This window comes from Taudactylus pleione, unplaced genomic scaffold (assembly GCF_031769625.1).
Source record: "Taudactylus pleione unplaced genomic scaffold, aTauple2 ptg000191l, whole genome shotgun sequence".
Taxonomy (NCBI): domain Eukaryota; kingdom Metazoa; phylum Chordata; class Amphibia; order Anura; family Myobatrachidae; genus Taudactylus; species Taudactylus pleione.
In genome coordinates this window covers 3,480,346-3,507,280 of record NW_028284593.1, presented here as the reverse complement: position 1 = coordinate 3,507,280, position 26,935 = coordinate 3,480,346, and the positions used below count along the sequence as shown (strand labels likewise).

Sequence of the window (26,935 nt, the reverse complement as noted above, 5' to 3'; positions counted from 1 at the left end):
ATATCTTCCTTTTGTGGCTTCTGCTATACACACACATTGCCTGCCCATATGTTTGGACTGACTCACTGGCACACCATAAGCTTGGCCCCAGTGTACAAGGTGATATGTATTCCAAATGCGCTCAACTTGGAAGAGACATCGCTCATTGAGCCTTTGCCCTGTATAAGCTGAATTGGATGCTCAATGGAGACCTACACACCTGTCTGTAATTAAGCGCTTGAATAGACACAGTAAAGTGAGAAGACATGCAGAGATCTAAAGAGACATTTCATGCCAACATCCATGATACGTTAAAGAACCACTACGTGATTCAGCAAACCAGCATAATTCAGTGTTTCAAATGGAATACTTTGAAAAAATGAAAGAAAGTAGGGGCCAGATCTATAATAAATGATTGTCTTACAGTAAACAGTGCTATATATATATATTAGACTTGGCCCACTCACACCTATGAATGAGGCTGAAGCGCTGTACTGTACACATACCTATAAGCATTTTTAGAGACCGGCCGGGGATCAAACTTGAAAAAAATGATGCACATGAGGAGTTTCTAGTAGGATGCAGAATAGATTTTTAAGGTGTCACCACATGGAGAACTGGTTATTTCATGAATGAATCCTTTTTGCCTGTAGACAAAAAAATAAAAGTAATAAATTATTTCATACTAACATTTTTTCTTCTTAAGCAAACATCACTTTCTATTGAAGACAAAGTTTACATTTTCACACTGTACCCATTAGCAACACTCAATTTTGAAACCAACAGGATACCAAAGGCGCATTTCTTTAATGAGCTGCATTTATCTAGATCACACAAACACATTCTTTCAGCTTCAAGTGTCACTTATATGGGAATTTAATATTGCGGGTTCTAAGAGAAACACCAGTAGGTGAATAATAACAAATCCACGGAGAGATAGGAGCATTGCAATTTCTAAATTATAGATGGATTACACAAATTTGTTCTATATATTGCTTTGCATGGAGCAGAACTGTCAATGTTCAGTAGCAATAGAGAAGTGCACTAACTTGACTTGTGGCAAGTACAAAGCTAAAATCCCATCAGATATTACATCACACAGTTCTACCTTTAATAGCGATCATGGTGTATATAATGTATGATCAGTGGGCAATTGCTCAATATATAATGTATATCCAAAATATCAACTTCTCTCATCAGTTTTCATACGGAGACTCAGCAAATGTAAAGTAATATGTAGGCTTAGCACTGCTGTATGACGTACAACCTCCAGTATATTCAAGGTACAGGTTTTGTATAAGATATGCATTTCCATACCTTTATTAACAATACATTTATTTTTTCAAACACAAACATAGCTTGATATATAGAATATAAGCAGATATATTACTCAGGCAGTTACATAACTGCGTACCAATAACAAACAAAGATCAGCTCAACAACTTCAATTATTATTGTTCTGCACGTCTTTGTGCTATATAATATGCTGGCTGCTGGCTTTCAGGCAATAATACGATGTTCAGTGCATTTATGCCTCCCTAGAATTAACATTACCACTTTGGGCCCGATGCAGAGCTGGAAGTAAATCTGCTGTATTGTGCTCACAATAAATATGGGCGGAAAGACGCTTATATTCTGCACCTTATTTGTGACCAGTCATCGTCATCACTGAGCACTTGCACCTGTTTAATGCTAGGTATAAAACGTGTTCAAACAGGCATCTCTTTGCTTTCCTCCAGGGACCCATTTGCACGTGCACACCCTAACTGTATTTTGCATGTGCGAAAATGCCTCGTTAGTAAGGTTTCCATCTGTTCAGCTGCAAGTGTAGATGCAATCAAAACATATAGGACCCTTCATCGGCCACACGTGTGTGAGCTCATTTTCAGGAGCATGCAGAGTGCGATTTTACGCAAGATATGCTTTACATACATTTTACATACTGCCCTGATGGGCTAACTAGGTGGCAACTGGGCCTTCCCGCATAGGATAGGCGTGCAATGGGTGTGGAAATGGAACTCAGAGGTGAGAGTGTGCGCGCAGAGAACCACCCGTTATCAGGTGGATGTTTTGAACAAAAAATTGAGCTGATGTCAATGCGTGCTTATAATGATGATGGTGGCAACTTCTTTCACAAGCAGATGTACAGAGAAACTAGCCGACTCTGAGTACAGATGGAGATCCGCATCTATTTTCAAGCACACAATTCGGTCAAACTGTGTACTACTCTGAATCAGACCACAAAAATGTATAAATGTACTTATGAGGTAAAATATTAGCAGAAGAATCAAACTCCAGTTATATTAGAACTTCCGTTGGCCGCACTGTTATCAGCGCTTTCTGTACTACGTCACTGTCTCCCCAGTTACTGCTGTGGAGTTTTGAACATGTTACGTCAGTTCATTTGTGACTGCAGTGCAAGAAAAAATGGCTGCCCCACGTGATTTGTGGTCTGAGGGTGTGTCTGGTGCCAATATTTATCGAAGACTTTGTGCACAGTATGGAGAGAGTTTTGTCGCAAAGAAAAGTATGAATGGATAGAGAAATTCAAAGAAGGTCGCACAAGTGTTAGCCATGCAGAACGAGCCGGGCGCCTGTCCCTGTCCAAGACTGATGAGAGCATTGAGCGTGCACATGAACTGATAAATGTTGGATAGACGAGTGACAGTGGATTATGGAGCAGATTCAAACCCGGATGCTAAGCTGTGAACGCACGCTATGGCCGATAATCGCACATTTGTGCATGCGTAATAGTCAATATGCGCAAGTTACTCACTGTGCTCTGGAATTGTGCGCTCGTAGTACACAGACTGGACGCTAATTTGAGTGACAGATAGTGCAGTTTGTGGGTGGTAACAGGGGAAAGTGCTTGTGAACGGGGGAGTGGATGTGCGAACGCAGGCGTGTCTGGGCGTCTAAATGGCGTTTTATGGGTGTGCATAAGTAGCAAAGAAGCATCATTGTACAAGTGACTTTGTTGTATTTTAGATAGCACTGATCTAAAGTGCCTGCGGTGGGGTAGGGTCTACCTCAAGCGCTGCGTGCACCGATTATCACCGATTAATCACACACTTCCTGGAGATGACATGTGCTAAGAGAGAAAGGTGGGAGTTTTCATACTGGCGTGCGTTCGCTCTGCAAGGCATAGAGGGCGTCCTTCCAACAGACAGTACTATTGCAGCATTTGCATACCCGGACCCTTTTGGCTGCGTGAGAGCGCAGTTTAGCGTCTGGGTCTGAATCAGCTCCTATGTTGCAAATCAGCCATGGTTCTGCCTATGCAATAATCCACGACAGACTTGGGTGAAGACAGAGGTGCATTCGTGGCTCGCAGCTCAGCCTAAAACATTTTTTTTTAAATGAGGGAATACGAAAGCTTGTTGACAGATGGACAAAGCGTATTGAAAAGCAGGGAGATTATGTCGAAAAATAAATATTTTCATATTTTCAATAAAGACTAACCCTGAATAAGAAAACATATATACAGGTTGAGTCTCCCATATCCATATATTCCGAAATCTGAAATAATTTTATCATGACTGAGATAATGAAACCTTTGATTTTTGATGGTCCAATGTGCACAAACTTTGTCTAAGCCACAAATTATTAAAAACATTGTATAAAATTACCTTCAGGCTGTGTGTATAAGGAATTTAATTTCTGTACACGAACTTTGCTTGAGCCACAAAATGATTGAAAATATTGTTTACAATTAACTGCAGGGTGTGTGTATAAGGTGTATATAACACAAATGCATTCTGTGTGTATATTGGGGTCCCATTCCCAAGATATTTCCCTGGTCCCAAGCATTTTGGATATGGGAGACTCAACCTGTAATACAATATGCGGTAGGATGTTATCATGAGATTATTGATTTCTCATCATAATCAATCTCAATCAAAGCAACAAAGCTCGGAAGTAGCTGACCAATGAAAAAATAAATAAATATCAACTTCATGATAATAAACACAGTTATCCAAAGTGGTCTCCTGGACTTTAGTGAAAAAGGTGGGCTTATTTATTGCATTGTATATCTATTATTGTTTGGATATTAGGCGTATGAAAATATCTTGTCACACTGTGTAACGCTTCTATTTTATTGTTATCGTTTTGTTTTCTGATTACATTAACCTAATCCGTGATTGCATTACCTGGACTCATACTGTTTTCTCTAATATAAATTGTAAACTGCTTTTGCTTAAATACATTTTTTTTTATAAACAATGAAAAAGGTGGGATTGTTAGGGCAGATTTAAAACGGCTGATCTAAGAATCTATCGCAAGCAACTGTGTCTAAAACGATATCAGCATGGAACTCTGAAGGAACAGTATAAGCAAAGTTCAACAAAAGGCATTAATTGAAATGCAAAGCAAAACATGAGGCTTACTGCAGATCAACTAACTATAAATGTACTAGCAGTGAATAAAGAAAAAACTCAGAGATATCACAGTTGAGTTGCAAACAGCATAGGCAATGTACTACCAAGCAGGTGAGGAAGGTGATCATGTCAGATCAATCATCCATGGCTATGTTCTAAAATATAGGAATTAATGTAACCTGTGAGTTCACCTTTTGGTGGTGGCACATGAGGCAAGCTCATTGCTAATCATTTATAATGGTACGAAGAGAACATCCTCACCAATGGTGCAGCTTTCAATATGTTTGTGGAGCGTATCACAAGTGTCTTCGGATTTGAATGTATGCAGTCTAATGCGTTTCACTTGTAGCTATACTTCGGAGAGAACGGAATTATAACAGAGCATGAGCACGTAGGAAAAGCTTAGAGAGGGCGTATTGACGCCACAACGGGCAATGTACAGTTGGGCATAAGACAAAGGAGTGCCTTTCTAAGCTAATTTTTTTGCAGTTTCAGAAAAAGATACGCCAGACTTACTTCCAACTCTGCATCAGGGCCAAAGTCTACATCTACAGAGCTTGTGGTATCAGCCTATGGTTTGAGGAGCATAACACCCATGGGCATGACCTTCTCTGTCACCATAACTGAACCAAATCAAGTATTTGTAGTATATTCTGGAATAATCCCAGAGTAACAATTTTATATCACTATTAACCAGGTGTCAGCTGAGTGATTTTCTTAAAGAAAAATAGGGCTGCGTCTCTCCTTCACAATTCCAAACACTGGTGGATTCGTTGCCATGGAGCACCCAGGCTGTACTGGCCACACATGGATTCAATTTTACGCAGAAAAAAGCAGATCAATTAATGGCACGGACTGCTTCATATGCAATCAGTTTTAACTGAGTTTTATTACCTGAGATCTATGCAATTTTGCCTTGTAGATTGAGTCAAATTAATCAGATTATCAATACCTAACCAAATTGTAACATGTATTGCTGGCATTATCCAATGTAGATTCCAGATCAGGAGTGTTTCTGATAGGCTAAAGGTTGACACCAGCCATCTGAGCCGTGGTAAATTTAGTAACAGGTAGCATGCCAAAGATCAATTCAGGATCAGGCACATGGACATTTCATATAATAATCCAAGGTCAAATACAGAGATATAGGCCAGGAACACAGAAGTGCTGGATTTAAGGACCCCATACAACTGCCTGCCATTTCCCCGATGCCACCGGAACCACTGATCGAAAAAGTAGATCAGCGATCTGTCAGGGAATCTGTGAAATTCTTCATGTTAAAAAATCCCCTATTTGCTGATTTCGATCATATTCTGGTCGGGATCAGCAAATCAGGGAAATCCAATATGTTGGCTTTTAGCGATGTCTCGACCCGGGGAATCGCCCCAATTCTTCGCAGATGTATGGGGGGGCCTTAAGATCTGAATTGTCTGGCAATGTATCAATCTGAGAGTTAATTTTATACAGAGCCTGTAGGTCCCCCTCCTGGGTGAGAGCTCCAGGTGAAGTACTAAACTGTTCATACCAAACTCCAGGAACGCAAACACAAATGTGTGAGCTCATAGACTTGGAACCTCAATGACAGGAATAGAACCAGAAAACTCAGAGACCGCTACTTCTTTACATAGCACAAGTACTTCCAGGGCCTCAGAATTAATTATACTGAAAGAGGACAAGCTGATCTCACCATCAACATAGTTAAAGGGGTCTAGGATGATCTAGGAAAGGAAAAATGCAAATAAAATCATTAAAGAATAAAAAATAAAAAAAGTCACATTTATATTGCTAGATTACACAGGCTCAAACCATTCATGTTTTGAATGAAGGTAACACACACTATTCTACATTGAACAAAATGGTAAAAAAAAAAAAAAAATTAAATGGAAAAACCAATATTTATATCACAGAAACTCATTAAAATCTAATAATAGGTCACTTAGTGTAGAAGAGAACGATATTCAAATTATATACACTGAAAGACTTTCAATTTCCAGCCACAATGAACTTCATTGTAATCAGGAATTGATTAAATAACAACCTTGGCTAAGTAATTATGATCCAACATAGGAAGCTTTTCTCTTGCTCTTATTTCTGAGGTCCTTTCATTCAGTCTCCCTGTAATGCACAATACAGGGGAGGGAGCGTAGGACACGGCTTTTCTGCCAATCTGCAAATTAACGCACTGCACCTGCAGTAGGGGCTGTCGAAAAATATTGCAGTTTTACAACTTGAACTTGTCCGACACGGATTATAACAAACTGGATCAAATGGACATTAGACCATGACCTTTGCTTTCCCATTTGAAAACAAAGACAGGTGCTGCAATATTATGGGAGAGGCGCCAGGACTCCGGATCCAATAAGAACTCATCCTGGCAAAGGCTTCAAATAGCTGACAGAGTTCACTCTAGGTGCAAGGTACTGTAGCGATACATCATGTTTAAAATATTGTACTTCAAAATGTAAATATGCCCTCCTCACTGATCAGCACCCTGCACCTACTGTGAACACTACGTTATCACTTTGCTTCCAGGTTCTGACATGGCTTGCTTATTGCGCAGCCACTGGGCTGCACATGTGCAAGTGTTATGGTGCATACACACTAGACAATATGCTCCCTGAGCGATATCATGTAGTGTGTCCCCGGCAGGGTGTGCTCAATGTCGTTCATGACATTGAGCACAGCCACTGAACGATATCATTAACGATATCGTTCAGCGCCGGGCTCTCTCCCCCATTCCCCAACATGCAGCAACCTGACGAGGTCATCAGATTGTGCTGCATGTTCAGGCGATGGACAATGTCGGAAACGACCAGCGGGAGTGCGCATCGCTAGTTGTTTCCGACATAAAAGTGCACGATTTGTGCACGATTACTGAGCGATTGCACAATTACAATGTCGTAATCGTGCAGTCGCTCAGTAATATCGCCCAGTGTGTACCCACCATTAGTTATCAGAAGTGATCCTTCAAACTAGACTCCAAAATATAAATAATAAATAAATTATTTTTTTTTAAACAAATTAATTTTATTGGGAAGGACAAAAAGAAGTACAGATAGCAAGTCAGTATACAGAGCACATAGGACCTCATTCAGAGTCGGTCGAAGCGGCCGCATGGTCGTACGCCACTGATGTTCGCTATACTGCGCATGCGTAAAGTTCGCAATGAGTGCGCAAACTAGCCGCTACGATCAGAAATTTCTCTCTCCTAGAACACAGCCAGGTCGGTAGTTTGACTGACAGATTGAGGAGTCTGTGGGTGGTAACAGGGGAAGGTGCTTGAAAACGGGGGAGTGGAGATCCGAACGCAGGCGTGCCTAATTATGCGAACGGCATTTTATGGGAGTGCATACGGTTTATGGGAGCTATTCAATTCAGAGCTCTTAGGGGAACTAAACTATTTCTTCTCGCACCCTGAGGAGATATCCAACTAAAGTGCTGGCTGAAAAACTGTATTCTGGCATACCTTGGCACTAACAGTCTCGCTGCCCCACTTTAGTCGGAGAGCGCCAGTTCTCGTGACTAAACACCCAGGTTAAGTCGCGAGAACCGGCATTCTCCGACTTCACTTCAGTCGGACTAAACAGCGTGCTGGATTGAATAACTCCGGGAGCTCCCTTCCAACGCTATCAACAGCGCACTGAATTGAATTTCCCCATGGAGACCAAATTGTGTGGCATTCAGCAATCAAGTTTTTTTGTAACCTGGTAATAAATTCCATGTGAACAAAATATTTAATTTAGCCACCAGGGCAGCCATCGAAGGTGGGCAGTGATTTTTCCAATGCCCAACTATGAGGGTTTTAGCGGCACTGCAAATGTGGGAAATCAGTTTGTCTTGGGATTTGTATACAAAAGCGAGTGGGACGTTCAACAAGGCTTTTACAGGCTTCAAGGTAAATCCAGTGCTGAGGGCCTGATTAACCACTCGGTGGACATAGTAGCAAATAGGCTACATAGGCTGATGCCATGTAAAGTTTGGTAAATGGGGCATAATTGCTGTCGCTATATGAAACTGAGAACTGCTGTTGTAAATATTTAGATAAGGAGTGCTGCAAATATCTATTATTTCTACTGCAGTACCTTCTTAAATAGCCTAATTGCAATAATCCTCCAAAAACAGCCCATTTTATTGACTACAATTTATGTTATGTGGTAACAATATATTTTTAGGCCCTGTACCAAAGTAACATTATTTCAAGGCAAAAAAAAAATGTTTACGTGTATGACTCTATACTATACCAGCTAACTGGTGCTGCAGCGCATTCTTCCTGTTGTATGAGGGAGGAAAACTCCTTTTCCTATCCTCTCCTTCCTCTCCAGCACTGCAGAGGAAACTTATGCTCTTCTCTCGGATTCTCACCCATCCACTTATCCCATCCTTTCCCACCTTCTCTGCTCTTTCCCCCAATGTCTGCCTGCAGCTCACCCATCTTTTCAATCTTTCCCTCTATTCTGGCATTCACTTCAAACATGCCATTGTGTCTCCCATCCTCTAAAAACACTCTCTCGACCCCAACTCTCTATCAAACTACCATCCAATTTGTCTCCTTCCCTTCATCTCAACTCAACAGGCTTATCTAAAGTATCCACCCTTCTATCAGCTAACTACCTCCAATACAGCTTTCGCCCACTCCACTCTACAAAAACCACCCTGACCCTAGTTACCAATGACCTCAGCTCCAATAAAACCAAGGAAAATGTATATGTCCTCATCCTTCTTGGCCTCTCTTGCAGACTTTCACAGTCGACCATCCACTTCTTTGTTCCCTGCAGCAGCTTTAGGGGTTTATGTACAAAGCAGTGAAAAGAGATAAAATACCAACCGATCAGCTTCTGACACTTTACAGGCTGTGTTTGAAAAAATGACAGTTAGGAGCTAATAGGCTGGCCCTTTACCTCTCTCAACTGCTTAGTACACAGACTCTTCAGTGTCAGAGCTCTCTCCTGGTTTTTGCCTATCTTTCTAACCAATCCTTCTTTGTCATAACCGTCACTCCTTCTCTCCCTATAAGGGTTGTTCAAGGCCCAGTCCTAGGCCCCCTCTCAAGCTTAACATGTCTAAGCCTAAGCTCATTGTCTTCAACTTTCTCTTATCACCTCTCCCCATTTTTCTCTGGTACCATTAACAAAAACACCATTTCCTCAGTTCACCAAGATCATTGCCTGGGCATTACCTTTGATTCCACTTTCTCATTAACTTACTTGCTGACTCCTGCTGGCTCATGAACCCATATTATAGATCATGGACTAATTTGGTAGCTGCAGCTAATTCATTGAGCTAAATAAAAATGTCAAAAAATAAATGACAAGAAAAGTTCAAAATATATAAGATTTTTAATTCAGTTTAAATAAGGTACTAATAGAAAACTTAACTCTAGCATAAATGTTATTTTTACCAAACTTCCAACATCCCCTGTGTGACATGTCAGAGACCCAAACAGTTTCAAAGTACTCACCACCAACCAGTGCTGCAACGTCTTTTACCCCAGCACCAGCAGCTGGGAGAAGATTATGTGAAAACATAGTTGTTCATGTATGTTACACACATGCTTATTGCACAGAGTCACATCCCATGTTTGAAGCCGTCAGGCGTGTAAATGACCCCAGTGTGTGTAGTTCTCAATAGGGAAGAGAGTGTTACCAGTGCATAAATGTTCTGTTTAATTCATCGCCGTTATACAAAGGATAACAACCCTCACACATACATGAATCTTGTTCATTTCTATCCACAAAGTATGAAATCTACACTCATTGAGGGGGAAATTCAATTCTCAGTGATGCTACAGAGCAGCAACAATGCTTATCGCCCTGTGCACCTCTATGGTTTGTGAAGGAAATTCTGCATGGTCGCCAAAGAAAGGGTCAAAAGGCTGGCAACTCGTGGCCATTACTAGGAATTGAACTGCCACCAATGAGCTGGTACTTCACTGCACTTATAGGACCTGATACAGAATTGTACGCTATTCTCATCGTTGCCTTCTGCATGAGGCGTCTGAGGACAAAAGACACCCCTTAACAGCATCGAATCACCATCGCGCCTATCAGTTTTGATGGCTACAGTCATTGCCAGCTTACTCAGAATGGGCAACGGGAACTGCTCAGCCAGGGCCAGAAAATCTGCATCAGATGACATAGATTCTGACCTCTGCACTCTCAGAGTGCTGGCCAGCCCCACCTACTCCCTAAACCGCCGCAGCATGTCATTCATAGTGCAGCTTAGGGACACTGCGAGTGTACTCGCAGATAGAGACCTGCACATGTGCAGTGCAGATCCTGTACATGTACAGATCTCTAACAATCGGACTTGTACGCAAAGCATTGGGTTTGAGTACATATTTGAATTGGGCCCTTTGCTTCTACCAGCTGTCAAGCACAGTCTCCCCATCAGCAACTATTATTATGAGACAAGATAGTACATATGGATGCTAAAAGATAGTAGCTCAGATCTCCTTACTGCTCACAGAGCAGCCGATTCTGAGTTAGACGCATTCGTAGCCGCTTTTCTATCTGGCCTTGGATGTCAGCTTACTACATTATGCTAATGCAAATATCCAACTGTGTATACTAAAATGCATGCGAATGAATGTGGAAGCTAATCCCGTCCACTGTTAACATCTCAGTTATCACCATAAGTAACTTGACTTACACCCACCCCATACTGGGTGCAAAAGATCCTTCTGAAACAGACGTCCCATCTCCAACCGCACACTGTGAATGAGTGCTGAAGTTGCCCGACACACCCCTGACACTCCCATGAGATGGATAAGTTCCAGGCGATCGAGTCACCACTCAGTTAAACACCCATATCATGGATAGTATGGTTTGCCGACAGTGCATGCTGTCCATATACAGTAGCAAACTCTATCCATAAGTCTGATTTGACGCATACGCAATCACAGAATTATTTAGCACTGAATTCCGGAAGAATCGCCTGAATTTGTACGTGTTTGATTCAGAATCAGCCCCAGAATATCATCACTGATGGTAATTTACAAACCATAATCAAAAGGTAGTGCCGGGTACACATTACATGATGTGTGTACCCGGCCAACCAATAATGCGACAGATGACATATATCGTGTGGTCGTTTGACACTACACGATTTGGTGAATGACCGCACGATATGTCGTTCACCAGCCGTATCCCCAAGCATGGGGTCGTTCATCAAATGACAGATTGAGCAGGATGTAGGCTCGATCTGCCGATGCGATGAAAGACCCCACAGGAGCGCGCATTTCCAGTACACACTGGTCGATGTGGACGATATGTCGGCCCGATCCACCAGATCAGGTGACATATCGTCTAGTGTGTACCCGCCTTAAGTCTGCAAAATAACCAATCATCTTTTATGTAATGAAATCACACGTGAAAAGAAATTCCGTTAAACTCAATTACCGCGCTGGTGATCTCAGAGCAAGCATACTACTGTACTAGCATCTGTTTGTATGAGCCCCTAGCAATATTGTGGTTACCTTGTTTTATATACAATGCAAAATGTGGCATAGAGATACACTGAAAAAAAAAACACATCAATAAACTCATTATAAACACACTAATATGACAAACAAATGTTGCAGAGACTAAACTTATTCAAATAATAAAAGCAGCTGCACAGTTTGGAAATTTGAGAGCAGATGTATCAAGCCTCGAAGAGGCAATTCAATTAGCCGCAGTACTTTCCACAGTATATTTAGCTCCCAGAGATATTCAATTATTGCCAACAACTAGCCCCAAGGGTGCAATTACCACAGATTTCCCAACTCACCTCCTGTCGGGATTGTGACCCACTCGGGAAGACAGCGTCAGGATTGCGCACACCAGGAGCCTTAGCGTCGGAATCCTGTATCCAGCACCCAGGAGCTATGGCTACTGCACGTTAGTTGCAGGCTTACTGCGGGAAAATATGAGATATGGTAAGAACTTACCCTTGTTATCTCTATTTCTACGAAGTCCATAGGGTTCCACAGGACACCTTGGGGTATAGGTGTGACGTCAGTCATCGGGCACCATAGAGTTAAGCTTTCAGCCTCCCAGGATGCACTAGGGTCCCCCTCCTATACCCCGCCCCCGAGCCAAGGCACCTCAGTTAGTTACCAAGCCATAGGCCGGAGGAGGAGAAGGAAGAGAGAGAAAGAAGATCTGGATACACACAAGAATCACATTCTCACCAGAGGGAGACGGGAAAACCGGTGACCAGACCAAAGCCCATCTGCAGCACAGGTGCGACAGGGCGGGAGTCCTGTGGAACCCTATGGACTTCGTAGAAATAGAGATAACAAAGGTAAGTTCTTACCATCTCTCATATTTTCTACTTCAGGGTCCATAGGGTATCCACAGTATACCTTGGGGATGTCCCAAAGCAGTATCCTTTAAGGGTGGGGACGCTCCTGTGCTGAAAGGAGAATCCGCCGCCCGAAGGAAGCATCCTGAGAGGCGAAGGTGTCAAACCTGTAATACCTCACGAAGGTATGGACAGAGGACCACGTAGCAGCCCTGCAGATCTGGACTGCAGAGGCACCACGTCGAGCTGCCCTCGAAGGACCCACAGACCTAGTGGAATGAGCCTTCAAAGAAGGAGGAACCCGGCAGACCTTCATGAAGATAAGCTTCAGAAATAGCCATACGGATCCAGGCTGCCAAAGTTTGCTTTGAAGCAGGCCAACCCTTTTTACGGAAGCCATAGAGGACAAACAAGGCGTCCGACTTCCTAAACGAAGAAGTGCGGTCAACATAAGTCCTTGAGGCCCGCACAACATTCAAAGTGGCCTCACCCACTGAAAGACCAGGTGAGTTAAAGGCCGGAACAACTATTTCCTCGTTAACATGAAACTGGGAAACAACTTTGGGAAGAAATTCAGGCCGAGTGCGGAGCACTGCCCTGTTCCCATGAAAAATCAAGAAAGGGGGTCTACAAGAGAGAGCCCCTAAATCAGAAACACGTCTGGCCGAAGCTATGGCCAGAAGGAAAACAGTCTTAGCTGTTAGCCATTTAAGATCCACTGAGCCCAGTGGTTCAAACGGCGGTCCCTGGAGAGCCCTCAGGACCACAGCCAAATCCCAAGGCGCCACAGGTGGAACAAAGGGCGGCTGAATGCGGAGAACACCTTGCATAAAGGTGCGCACATCCGGGATTGTAGCAATCCTACGGTGAAACCAGACAGACAGGGCCGAAACCTGTACCTTCAAAGAGGCAAGGGGAAGCCCATGATCTAGTCCCGCTTGTAGGAAGGCAAGTATCCTAGACAGACGAAACTCACGCGGTGCATAACCTCTCGGTCGACACCATTGGAAGAACGTATGCCACACGCGATGGTATATCCTCGCGGACAACGGTTTCCGAGCTCGCAACATGGTATGCACCACAGAGCTGGAAAACCCCCTGGACCTCAACATGGCTGTCTCAACAGCCACGCCGTCAAAGACAGCCGAGCCAGGTCCGGGTGAAGACAAGGACCCTGTGACAGAAGGTTCGGTCGTAGCAGCAAACTGCAGAGGAATGTCCACGGACAGACCCTGAAGGTCTGAGAACCAGTGCCGTCTGGGGCACGCGGGAGCTATCAACAGGAGCGTCCCTCCTTCCTGTTTGAATTTCCAGATTACCCGTGGAAGAAGGGAAACCGGAGGAAACAGGTATGCGAACCGGAACGTCCACCGGACGGACAGAGCATCCACCAGAGACGCCTCTTCGTCTCTTGTGCGAGACCCGTACACCGGCAACTTGTTGTTGTGCCGGGACGCCATGAGGTCGATCTCTGGAAGACCCCACCTGTCCACCAGCAGTTGAAAAACGTCCGGGTGCAGGGACCATTCCCCCGGATGAACGTCCTGGCGACTTAGAAAGTCCGCCTCCCAATTTAGCACTCCCGGGATGAAGACCGCTGATATGGCCGGAAAATTGCGCTCCGCCCACACCAGGATCCGAGACACCTCTACGAGAGCCGCCCGACTTCGGGTTCCTCCTTGCCTGTTTATGTAGGCCACGGTGGTAGCGGTGTCCGACTGGACCTGCTCCGGACGACCCTGGAGAACCCGATGTGCCTGCTGGAGAGCATTGAAGACCGCAAGGAGTTCCAAGATATTTATTGGAAGCTCCGCTTCTGTCGGCGTCCACCGGCCCTGGAACAAGTGTGGACCCGAAACTGCTCCCCAGCCCCGAAGACTGGCGTCCGTTGTCAACAGGACCCAATTTGGTACCCAGAACGGACGTCCCTTGCTGAGATGGGTCGTCTGCAACCACCAGGCAAGGGACAGGCGAACCTCCGGGGTGAGCACTATCGTCTGGGATTTTAGAGACTGAGGCAGCTCGTTCCACTTGGACAGGATCAGGTGCTGCAGAGGTCTGGAGTGAAACTGGGCATATTCCACCATGTCGAACACCAACACCATGGAGCCCAGTAACCTCATCGCCGAGTGTAGAGACACCCGGCGACTGTGCAGACAACTGCGCACCCTCGACTGTAAAGCAGAGATCTTTTCCTCCGTCACAAAGATCCTTTGCTGTCCCGAGTCCAATAAGGCTCCGAGGTGCAGAATCCGCCGAGATGGGATTAGAGTGGACTTCTGCCAGTTGATTAACCAGCCGTGCCGTTGCAGTAGCGCAATGGTCAGGTCCAAGTGGCATAGAAGGAGCTCTGGAGATCCTGCCACTAATAGAAGGTCGTCCAAGTACGGCAACATGCGGACTCCCTGCAGCCGCAGAGAAGCCGCCATGACCGCCATCACCTTGGTGAACACACGCGGTGCTGTCGCCAGGCCAAAAGGTAACGTCCAAAACTGAAAGTGGTCGCTGCGGATTGCAAACCTGAGGAACTGTTGATGGCGCAAAAGAATAGGGACATGCAGGTAAGCGTCCTGTATGTCCAATGACACCATGTAGTACCCAGGTTCCAGCGCCAGAATGATGGACCGTAGGGTCTCCATCCGAAACTTCGGCACCCGCAAAGACTTGTTGAGAGCTTTGAGGTTGAGAATCGGACGATACGACCCATTGGATTTCTGCACCAAAAAAAGATTTGAATAGAAACCCTGGCCCCTCTGGGAGAATGGAACAGGCACTATAACTCCAGCCTGGAGCATAGTGTGCAAGACCTTCCGCAGCTCCGTGGCCTTGTTCCGGTCTGATGGTAGACCCGTGGTGAAGAATCGAGCCGGGGGTCTGTGCCGGAAAGAGAGGGCGTACCCGTGGGAGACCACCTCGAGAACCCAAGTGTCTGTTGTGGTGACCGACCAACACCGGGCAAACTGCAGCAGGCGGCCTTCCACTTTGGGATCCCCCAACGGGAGGCCCGGACCGTCAGACCGCAGGCTTGTCATCAGGCTTAGGGGCCGGACGTCTGGTACTCCATGCCTGCTTCCGGGGCTTGGCCGATTTTTTGGGGCCAGCCTGTCGGGGAAAAGACTGTGGTTTGGGCCTGCCCTGGGCCCTATAAGACCGAAAGGACGATGGTCCTGAACCAGAAGGAGCCGCGGCCGACGGGAGACATGCCGATTTGGCTGCCGCCAGCGTGGCCACAATCTTGTCCAGATCTGGACCGAAGAGTTCTTCGCCGTTAAAGGGCAACGCCTCCAAACCCTTTTTGGAGTCAGCGTCCGCCTTCCAGGATCGCAACCACAAGGTGCGACGAGCAGCCACCGCTGCTGAAGAAATTCGAGACACCAGTGTACTAATGTCTAAGGCCGCCTCGTTGATATAAGTGGCCGAATCACGGAGATTACCAATTAACTCCGTTTGTTCGGCCGGACAGTCGGAATCAAAGGACGCCTCCAATGAATCCGCCCAGCGCTCCATCGCTCTGGTAACCCAGCAAATGGCCATAGCCAGCCGCGCTGCCCCCCCCCCCCCCCCGCAAGGGAATAAGCGGACTTCAGGCACATCTCCACCTTGCGGTCCGTAGCATCCTTAAGGGAGGACATGGATGGCATCGGCAATGTGGCACTACGGACAAGACGTGTCACATGAGAATCCACCTGTGGAGGGGATTCCCACTTAGCAAAATAATTATCCGCGAACGGATAAGCCACCGCCAGGCGCCTCTGCGGCTGGTATCGCTTGCCAGGCTGTTTCCACGCCTCCTCTAAATGGTCCATTAACTGACCCGAAAGAGGAAAGACTGTGGCGTCACCCTTGACATCCTTAAAAAAGGCATACTTGGATTTAGCAGCTGGGGGAACTTCGTCCTCAATCACCAAGGATGTGCGGACTGCCCGAATAAGTCCAGGAATATATACCTTGGACCTAGCGTCAGCGTCCTTAGTATGGAAAGGTTCCTGATCGTAAGGATCCAGAATCTCCCCATCATCAGACGTCCCTTCGTCATCCTCATAAGGAGCCGACAGAGACGCCACCGGCCGTTTATGTGGCCGCATCACAGTCTCCCCCTGCAACATATCCGACAAGTGCTGTACAGAACTCGTCAGGGAGTTAACCCACGCCGGCTCCTGAGAAACCAGGAGAGGGGAAATAGGGAGACTGCGGGGTACCACCAATTGTCTTGGGAAACCCTGCATGGGTGACGACACCACTGACTGCTGGGACAAACCCATCTGTGTAAACGCGGGCTGCGGAGCTAACTGGCCCACTAAGGTTGTAAGCGCCTGAGCGAAACAAGCCCAGAGCGGCTCCTGTACCGGTGCTGTAACCGTAAGAGGCCGCGCCATTGACAAACACTGCCGGCAGAGGCCCTCCGCGCTACCCTCCCCCTCCGCTAAAGGTATTTTACACGTAGTACACTGTAACCGGAGAGGAAAATCACTTTCAGACATGATGGTACTAAGTATGTGACCCCTCTCACCAATTGTATTTTAAAGAGGTGAGAGACCACCCTGCAGCACCGCACCACAAGGGCTTAGCAGAAAGAACAGGGACAGTAATAAAGCTGACAGTCAGAATAGAAGATACAGGCAGCACCGCTAGCACAGTCACATACAATGCAAAGAAAATCAATTCCTGCACTAACCAGCGCTGATCACTCAACTACACAGACACAGGGCCTGGTAGGACACAGCGCTGCATACACAGACCTGACCACAGTGGAGGAGAGGTATGCGGGGGGACCCAGACCAAGATGCTTCCTTCCAGGCTTCCAGCAGCGTTCACCATGCATTCAGGAAGATGGCCGCCGAGGAGCAGAGAGGAGGCTGGCCTGGGGAGGAGCGCTTCCACAGGGCCAGTCGGCAGAGTGCAGAGAGGGCTGTGTGCAGCGGGGGAGGCGCCAGCTGAGAGACAGGGAAGGCGCGCTCCCCTGGCATGCATTTAACCCCTGGGACGCCGCAGCACTACCGCTCTGCTGCGGTCCGCTGTCCCAGAGGGGTAGTGGAAGAGCAGGTTCTTACCTGGTTCCACGCTGCAGCCAGACCCCAGGGAGCCCCCTGCCTGGGGACTCTGGACCATGTAAAAGCGGGGACCCACCGCGGGACCCCGCTGCTTACCTTGCTGTCCCCCTTGAATCCGGCCATGGTCCGGAACATCTGGGGTCACCGCTAGCTGTGACCCCAGATGCTCACCAGCATCCCCGGATCGGTACCGGCGTTCTGGTACCGGCATGGGTGTAGGGAAGACAGCATGGACGTCAGGACTGACTGTCCATGCTGTACAACCAGATGTGCAGCCACAGCTGCATGCAGAAAAGCTTCAGGGGCTCTTCTTAGCCCCCACTCCAACAGGTGCACCCGACTCCGGCCGGGCACCAAACTAAACTGGGGTGCCTTGGCGGGGGGCGGGGTATAGGAGGGGGACCCTAGTGCATCCTGGGAGGCTGAAAGCTTAACTCTATGGTGCCCGATGACTGACGTCACACTTATACCCCAAGGTATCCTGTGGATACCCTATGGACCCTGAAGTAGAAACAGCTGAATAGTTATGGGCACTTTACCCAGGAGCTAAAACCCCATGGCTAAATGAATCGCCCCCTTGGAGAGAGATAAAATGGAGTAGTTCGTCAAAGTAACCAATCACCTTTTAACTGTCATTTCAAAGACATTGGGGCCTATTAATCATCGATAAATGTCCCGGTAACCATGCGGAAACACTAGTTTCCGCATATTTTACTTACCGGGCCATTCATCATCAGTGGTCCGATTGAACCCCCTGATATTCAGCAAACAAAGTTTTCGGGGTTTGCTGCCGAGAACAAGCGCTATCTTCAGACAACGCTTGCTCTCGTAGCCCCACTCCTTCCTATGGGAAGGAGTTCCGGGGATACAAAGAGTGATCCAACCTGATCCCTCCGCCGCCTTCTCACAGACTCCCCGGTGGCTGTGCACATGTGTGACCGCGCATGCGTAGCCGAGCCGACGGGAAGGAGGTAAGTAAAGCAGCTACTTCTGTAGCTGCGATACAAACCGAGGGGACAGCTGTTTTTCAGAGCAGCTGTCCCTGCACCGGAGCAATGATGAATCGCTCCAATGTAATTTATCCCCCGCTGCGAGTTGGATGCTTAAGTATCCCTTGCAGCGAGATCAATACTAAATCATCGGAGGCCATACCGTCTTCGATGAAGAATAGGCCCCTGTGCTAGATAAATTGAAACGTCTCTGCTTTCCCGCTTTCCATCTCCCCTTCAGCATGCAGATACCCTGTCAAATTTTAAAAAAAAATGCTCTGCAACTATCAGGGCAGAGTCACTCCAGTAAGTTCCAGCTAATCGTCTTTAAAAGATACAATAGAACTAATAATTTCCATGATATCATATGAACACACAAAGTCAAGGAAATAGGCCAAGGGGCTGAATACAGGACATCGAACTTCCTCACTAGTCTTACTTTTGAGCCAATCCTGCTTCTGAAAGTCAATTTGAACTGTAACTAGTTCCTTAAGTGACTTTAGGTGAAAGGACATGAGAAGGCTGATATGATAGGGTCATGTAGTACCAAGCAGACCACTAACATGTATTTCCTCTGTTACTATCCCCCATTGCAAAATAATACTGGCAATTCAGCTTAGCACGTCACAAATGCATTGTCCTAGTAGGCTTCTGTTTTTGACATGTTCTAGCAAGAGTACAAAAGATAGTTAATGTACATTTTAGATTTCATAACATAGCTCACTGGAACATATCATTTATTAAGAAAAAAAAACGGTCTGTAAGATTCTGTGGGAATAAAAGATGCACCAGTATTTTTCTGTTCATAATAAAAAAAAAAACATATCTTAAAACAAGAAGGTAACATATAACTGAATCTGTTACTAGTTAATTTGTTATGTATTACAATCAGAGGTGTTGAATGTTCATAGGAAAATAAATGGACTAAACATTGTATTAAGAAGCACAACCGTATTACAGGACAAACAGCTTATTTTGGAACATATTTTATTTTTTTAAATATACGGATCTGAACTATTTAGATCGTTTTCTTTAAAAAGTGTGTAATGCAGCGGTAGCAGGATCCATAACGTTCTGGGACACTTATACGATTATTGCAATTAATTACATATGTTTACAATCTGAGGACAAGTCTATTTAACAGGAGAGCCATATATGATGGGGGTGTGAGCAAGGATGCTACAGAAAACAAAGAAATCAGGGGACATGGTGGGCTACGAGGCTGCTGATGTGCAGGGGTCTTGCAGCAGACATACCTTCTATCCGGTACATTGGGGAATGCTGTCCCGGAAGACGAGAGGCGATATAGCAGCTACAAAGCACTTCCCTGCTGCAGGCAGAGCCGCCCACCTGGTCCGGTCACAGCAAATCGCCAGCCAGACCTGCCGAACACCAATTGGGGCTCTGCTCTCTGCAGCCTCCAGCACAGCAAGGAATAGGGGAGGAGTTGAGCTGCTAGTAGCATTGGCTGCTGCTGCTGCTGCTTATCATAGCTTAGCTGGGGAAACAGCAGGTTACTTTGTCTTTGAGTTGATGAGCTTGGCTTTGTTTTGCACGGGAAATAAAGATTATGGGCGTCTAAAGTCAATGCTTAAAAGTCTTATACAGTAAGAGCATGCATGAAGTTAACAGGAACATTATTTTGATATCACAAATGTATTAAAGGGCAATTGGAGTAGTTTTTGTGAGAAACTACTCCAATCACTTCAGTACGCATATTTTTAGTAAACAGATGCATTTCCCATTCTTGTAATGAAAAATGTGATCTGCCCAGATTTACTAAAAATAATACCAGGAAAAGACCTGTGATAATAACACTTATCTTCAGATGGTATTATCAGCAGGGGCGTTTCTAGAGAGGAGGGGGCCCGTGTGCAGTCTCCGACACGGGCCCCCTCCTCTCTGTCCGGTTGCCAGTAGTGCACTGAGCTGTGTGTGGCCTGCGCCGGAGTTATAGACTCTGGGCACTAGAGTGCGCCCTGAGTCTATAGAGCATGCACAGGTCACCGGGAAAATGGCTGTGGCGGCCATTTTCCAGTCGTTTTTACAGTGCCAGACCCCCGCGCTGACGTGGGACTCCTTAGAGGTAAGTAATACTATGAGTGCAGGGTGTGCGGTGCAGGGCCACCCTGGACACAGGGGCCCCGCACCGCACACCCTGCACCCATTATAGATATGCCCCTGATTATCAGGGTTTTCCCACGGTTCCTCGACTCCTGCTCCGCTCTGACAGGGGAGCAGAGCTGGGAGCCGGCCCCAGTGATCACCTTTGTGGGTCTGTCACGCTGGTAGGCGGTTTTCTGGAAGCTGAGGCCAGAGGCTGCGGGAGGAAACGGAGGCGAGGGGCCTGAGGGACCTCCGCATCCATGGGTCTTGGTCGTTGGCGAGACCTAGTCAAAGGTGCGGAATCTAACCCACGAGATGGTGTTCGCCAGTGACCCCACCAATCGGGATATGGGCTTGAGCTGCACCTCGTAAGCAGGTCGCGGTCCTTTGACTAGGTGACCAAAGCCTGCGGGAAAAAGGAGAAACGAACACTCGTGGCCCAAAGGGTCTGTGCCAGTAAGGGGCACGTAGGGACACTGTACTTGAGGTATAAGGAAGTGTGCACTGCGGACACACTCTACCGGGTTGCCGGTTAGAAAGAGTGCACCACGGTGCAATATTGTAACACGTAGGTAGGGACCACAGAGTCCAGTAACGAGGTGGGTTGTGGTACTGGAGCCAGCCAGAGATTATGACGCTGGAGAGGTGGGTACGTATAACTACACAGGCTGTGATGGTAAAGCACTGGTGAAATGGATAGTATACTGCACACAGGTGGCGGTGGTAACGCACTGGTGGAATAGAGGTATACTGCACACAGGCAAGGTGATAACACACTGACAATATAGCTGCACACAGGCTGAGGTGGTAAAACACTGGTGAGATGAATGATATAGCTGCACACAGGCTGAGGTGGTAAAGCACTGGTGAGATGAATGATATAGCTGTACACAGGCTGAGATGGTAAAGCACTGATGAAATGAATGATACAGCTGCTCACAGGCTGAGATGGTAAAGCACTGATGAGATGAATGGAATAGCTGCACACAGGCAGAGATGGTAAAGCACTGATGAGATGAATTATATAGCGGCACACAGGCTGTGGTGGTAAAGCACTGGTGAGATGGACGATCTACAGTAGCTGTACACAGGAATAGATCACTGGAAGCAAGGGAACCTGGAACGAGAGACCACTAGTAACACTAGCAGCGACAATGGTTGTTCAGGCAACTACCTGATACACAGGAGCCGGAAATATACCCCTGGAAGCCCACTGATTGGTCCACAGCGTCAGCTGACCGGCCAGACTGTCAGGGGAGGAAAAGCAGTCAGAGCAGGAAGTGTCATGGCGGCGCCCATGACAGGGACTCCGATCCCTGTGCACCAGGCCGCCCGGGACACAGCATCAGGGAGAATGCTCAGCACCTCCCACGTCGCCACACGAGCCGCCCGACTGCCCGGGAAGTCAGAGGAAGCCGGCGGGACGGTAAGGGACGGCCGATCCCCGCCTGAACTCTGACAGTACCCCCCCTTTCAGGGTGGACACCGGACACCCACCAGGTTTACCAGGAAATCTGGTATTGAAGGCTCGAACCATTTGAGGCGCGTGAACGTCTGTGGCCCTGATCCATGCCCTTTCTTCCGGACCTTACCCTTTCCAGTCAATGAGATACTGGAGTTTGTTAGATTGGGTAAATCGAGAGTCCAAAATCCTCCCTACCTCGAACTCTGTACCTTGAGAAGTTTGCACTTGAGGTAACTTGGGAGCAGAAGTTTGAAAACGATTCAGCACTAGAGGACGCAGTAAAGAAATATGAAAGGTATTGGATATTCTTAGTTGAGGAGGGAGTTACAACTTATACGCGACCGTGTTGATGACCTTGCGAATACGGTAAGGACCAATGAAGCGCGGAGCTAGCTTCATACTAGGTACTCTCAAACGGAAGTTCCTGGAGGATACCCAGACTTTATCTCCAACTCTCAGCAGTGGGACAGCGACACGTCGTCTATCTGCAAAGTTTTTGTAGTTCTTGAACGACTGCTTCAGAGAAGAATGAACCCTCTTCCAAATGGTCACGAAGGACTCCACCAATTTAGAAACTGCATGAACCTCTACAGTAGGCAAATTTTGAAAATCTGGGACTCGAGGATGTCTCCCAAACACCATAAAAAAAGGAGTGGCTTTGGAGGAAGTGTGATATTTGAAGTTATGTGAAAATTCTGCCCAAGGTAATAGATCCAGCCAGTTATCTTGTGAGGAGGAAACGAAGAGTCTTATGAAAGTCTCCAGCTCTTGGTTAACTCTTTTGGTTTGCCCATTAGTTTGTGGATGGTAGGCTGAAGAAAATTTTAACTTGGTTCCACAAGTGCTACATAAGGCTCTCCAAAATTTAGCTACGAATTGAACTCCATGGTCGGAAATGATCTCTTTAGGAAGTCCATGCAACCTAAATATTTCCTTAATAAAGACTCTTGCCAACTGCGGAGCAGAAGGGAGACCGATTAATGGAATAAAGTGTGCCATCTTAGAAAAGCGATCCACAACTACCCATATGGTATTGTATCCTTGGGAGCATGGTAGTTCAGAGATGAAATCCATGGATATATGGGTCCAAGGCGTATTAGGAATGGACAGGGGTCGCAGGAGACCTGCTGCCTTCTTGCGAGGAGTTTTATGCTGAGCGCATTTTACACATGAAAGAATAAATTCTCAAATATCCCCTTTCATTGTGGGCCACCAATATGAACACTGAAGAAACTAGTAAGTCTTGAGGATGCCAGAATGGCCAGCAAACAGAGAGCTATGAGCCCAAGTTAGTAATTTTCCCCGTAGTTCTGGGGTCACAAAAATTTTCCCTGGGGAAGGAGTCAAATCTGAGTAGAGGCGAAGACTACAGGATCTAAAATTGGTCGGGAAAGTTGATGATCCTCTTCCTGAGTGCTGGACAAGAAAGACCGTGAGAGGGCGTCAGCTTTTCTGTTTAGACTGCCAGGACGAAATTGAAGTTAAATTAAATCTTGAAAAGAACAAGGACCAACGGGCCTGTGTGTAGCATTTAGACGGTGAGCCGTTTGGAGGTAGATTAAGTTTTTATGATCCGTGATCACGGTAACTGGAAAGTTGGCTCCTTCCAACAAATGCCGCCATTCCATTAAAGCTAACCGCATAGCTAGTAGTTCCTGGTCACCAATTCCGTAGTTCTTTTCGGCAATGGAAAACTTACGAGAAAAATACCCACAGGGATGGTACTTTCCATCACTTCAGATTTGAGACAGTACTGCCCCTACCCCTACTGAAGAAGCATCTACCTCAACTGTGAATGGTTTGTCCAATTGGGGTTGGCATAGGATAGGTGCAGTGGAGAAGGCTTCTTTTAATTTTTGGAAGGCTTGGATGGCAGTATTTGGCCAGCGAATGGGATTGGCCCCCTTCTTTGTGAGATTTGTGATAGGTGACACTAGTGTAGAGAAATTTGGTATAAACCGCCGGTAATAATTTGAAAAAACCCAAAAAGCGTTGAGTAGCAAGGATTTGGGTAACGGCCAGTCAGAAATGGCTTTTAACTTCTCCGGATCCATCCGGAGGGTCTTTCCAGAAATTATGTGCCCTAGGAAGGGTACCGCGGTTTGTTCGAAAAGGCACTTGGATATTTTTCCATAAAGGTGATGCTTCCGGAGGCGGGACAAGACTTTGCGGACATGCTGGCGATGATCCTGCAAATTCTTGGAAAAAATTAGAATATCATCCAAATAGACTATAACAAAACTGTAGAGAACATCCCGGAAAATCTCATTCACGTAACCTTGAAATATCGCTGGGGCGTTGCAGAGTCCGAAGGGCATTACGAGATATTCGAAGTGGCCGTCTCTGGTGTTAAAAGCGGTCTTCCACTCATCTCCAGCTTTAATACGAATTAAATTATACGCACCCCGCAGATCAAGTTTGGTGAACAAAGAGGCCCCACGAACTTTATCAAAAAGCTCCAGAATCAGAGGCAGATATCGATTCTTTACAGTAATCTGGTTGAGACCACGGTAGTCAATACAAGGCCGAAGCCCGCCGTCTTTCTTGCTAACAAAAAAACCCCCTGCCCCTGCTGGAGAAGTGGAGGGCCGGATAAACCCCTTAGCTAGATTTTCTTTTATATATGCCGCCATAGCGGCTGTTTCAGGAACTGATAATGGGTAGGTTCGACCCCGAGGAGGGTTCTTCCCTGGCAGGAGCTCAATACCACAGTCCCAGGAACGATGAGGTGGAAGTTTATCCGCAGCCTGTTCGCAGAATACATTGGCAAAATCTTGATAAGCTGCTGGTAGACCGGGAACAGAAGAACACTTGGGCTTGTCAGACGGGGGAAGCTTATATTTCCACTGGAGGACACCATATTAGTGCGGACAGGGAGTACTTGGACGAGACATCCATGGAAACAACTTGGACCCACGATAAAATCTGCATACTGGACCACTCAAACGTAGGGTTGTGCTTTTGTAGCCAGGGGAGGCCTAAAACTAGTTCATAGGCTGAGTCGGGAAGAACAAAAAATTAAATTGTCTCCTGGTGCAGACATCCAATCTGGAGGAACACTCTCAGGGTTTTAGAGGAAATAGATCTTCCTAGCAAGGTTTTGCCATCTACACCTGAGAGCAGTAACCTGTTTGGCAATGGAACCACCGGAATGCCTAGGGTCTGAACCAGTGACTTAGAAATGAAACTGCCAGCTGCCACAGAATCCACAAGGGCTTTAACCTTCCTTGTCCTGGACTGGTAGGAAAGCGACACAGGCAATAAACTGTCATTTATTTGGGAGGAGTCAGAAATAACCCCCAATTGCATGCTCCCAACATCAATTAGGGTTTCGCGTTTCCCGCCAATACCGGACAGTTCCTTAATATGTGCTCCGGAGCAGCACAATATCAGCACAATTTATTTTGAAAACGCTGGTTCCGTTCGGCGGTACTTAACCGGGATCTGTTAATTTGCATCGGCTACTCACTGCTAAGGAAGGAAGGAGGGGCATTACCTCCCAAGGCTGGGCGATCCCGAGGACGATCTCCATGCCCCCTATTTCCCCACCGCTCTCTATGGCGAAGGTCAATCTTTATATAGAGGGATATAACATCCGAGAAGGCGGGAGGTAAATCCCTGGATGCCAATTCATCCTTCATCCTCTCAGATAAGCCATGTAGGAAGGCTGCCTTCAGTGCTTCCTCGTTCCATTTTAGTTCGGACGCCAGGGTTTGAAATTGTACCACATATTGCCCGACGGACCGGGTTCATCGAATATCCTTTTGAAAGCTGCCACGAACTCTTCATATCTAGATACGAGTGGATCTGCTCGTTCCCACAAGGGGGAGTGGGTCTCCCCCTTGTGGGAACGAGCAGATCCACTCGTATCTAGAGCTGCCCCGGTTAGTAACGAAATTACATAGGCCACCTTAGACCGGGAGGTAGGGAAATTCTGGGGTAGGCATTCGAACTGGATCTCACACTGGTTTATGAAACCACGACATCGTTGAGGCGTACCATCGAACCTCAAGGGAGTAGCCAACTGCAAACGGAATTTTTAAGGAACGACCCCCGAAGGTAATACCGGAGAAACCGTAGGAGCGACAGAAGGTGGAGCATGAGACATAGTAGCCAGAGTGTTCTGAATAGACAGGAGCTCACCAGATAATTCCTGTAGGTACTGGGCCACATGTTGCTGTGCCGCCTCTTGGTTATCCATGCGAGCCGTTAGCTCCTGGAGATTCCCAGTACCTGGGGAGCCCGTAGCTTCCATTGGGCCTGAACAAACTGTCACGGTGGGAGGCGGTTTTCTGGAAGCTGAGGCCAGAGGCTGCGGGAGGAAACGGAAGCGAGGAGCCTGAATGTACGACCTCCGCATCCACGGGTCTTGGTCTTTGGCGGATTCTAACCCACGAGATGGTGTTCGCCAGTGACCCCACCAATCGGGATATGGGCTTGAGCTGCACCTCGTAAGCAGATCGCGGTCCTTTGACTAGGTGACCAAAGCCTGCGGGAAAAAGGAGAAATGAACACTCGTGGCCCAAAGGGTCTGTGCCAGTAAGGGGCACATAGGGACACTGTACTTGAGGTACAAGGAAGTGTGCACTGCGGACACACTCTACCGGGTTGCCGGTTAGAAAGAGTGCACCATGATGCAATACTGTAACACGTAGGTAGGGACCACAGAGTCCAGTAACGAGG

At 46.7% G+C, this 26,935-nt stretch overlaps 1 protein-coding gene across 5 annotated transcripts in view; it reads right to left on the bottom strand.

Annotated features, from left to right (window-relative positions):
• The window catches only part of TANGO2 (transport and golgi organization 2 homolog), a 207,626-nt gene that overhangs the window by 105,783 nt on the left and 74,908 nt on the right, over nt 1–26,935 (bottom strand). For 2 of the 5 annotated variants that reach the window (XM_088476717.1, XM_088476716.1), the window contains one exon: nt 486–626. In XM_088476717.1, coding sequence (XP_088332843.1) covers nt 486–541 — 56 coding nt within the window. In that variant the 5' untranslated portion in view covers nt 542–626. Of the gene's footprint in view, nt 1–485; nt 627–12,125; nt 12,252–19,937; nt 20,126–26,935 lie in introns of those variants that run through there. The other 3 variants (XM_088476712.1, XM_088476713.1, XM_088476715.1) reach the window with 3 other exon arrangements.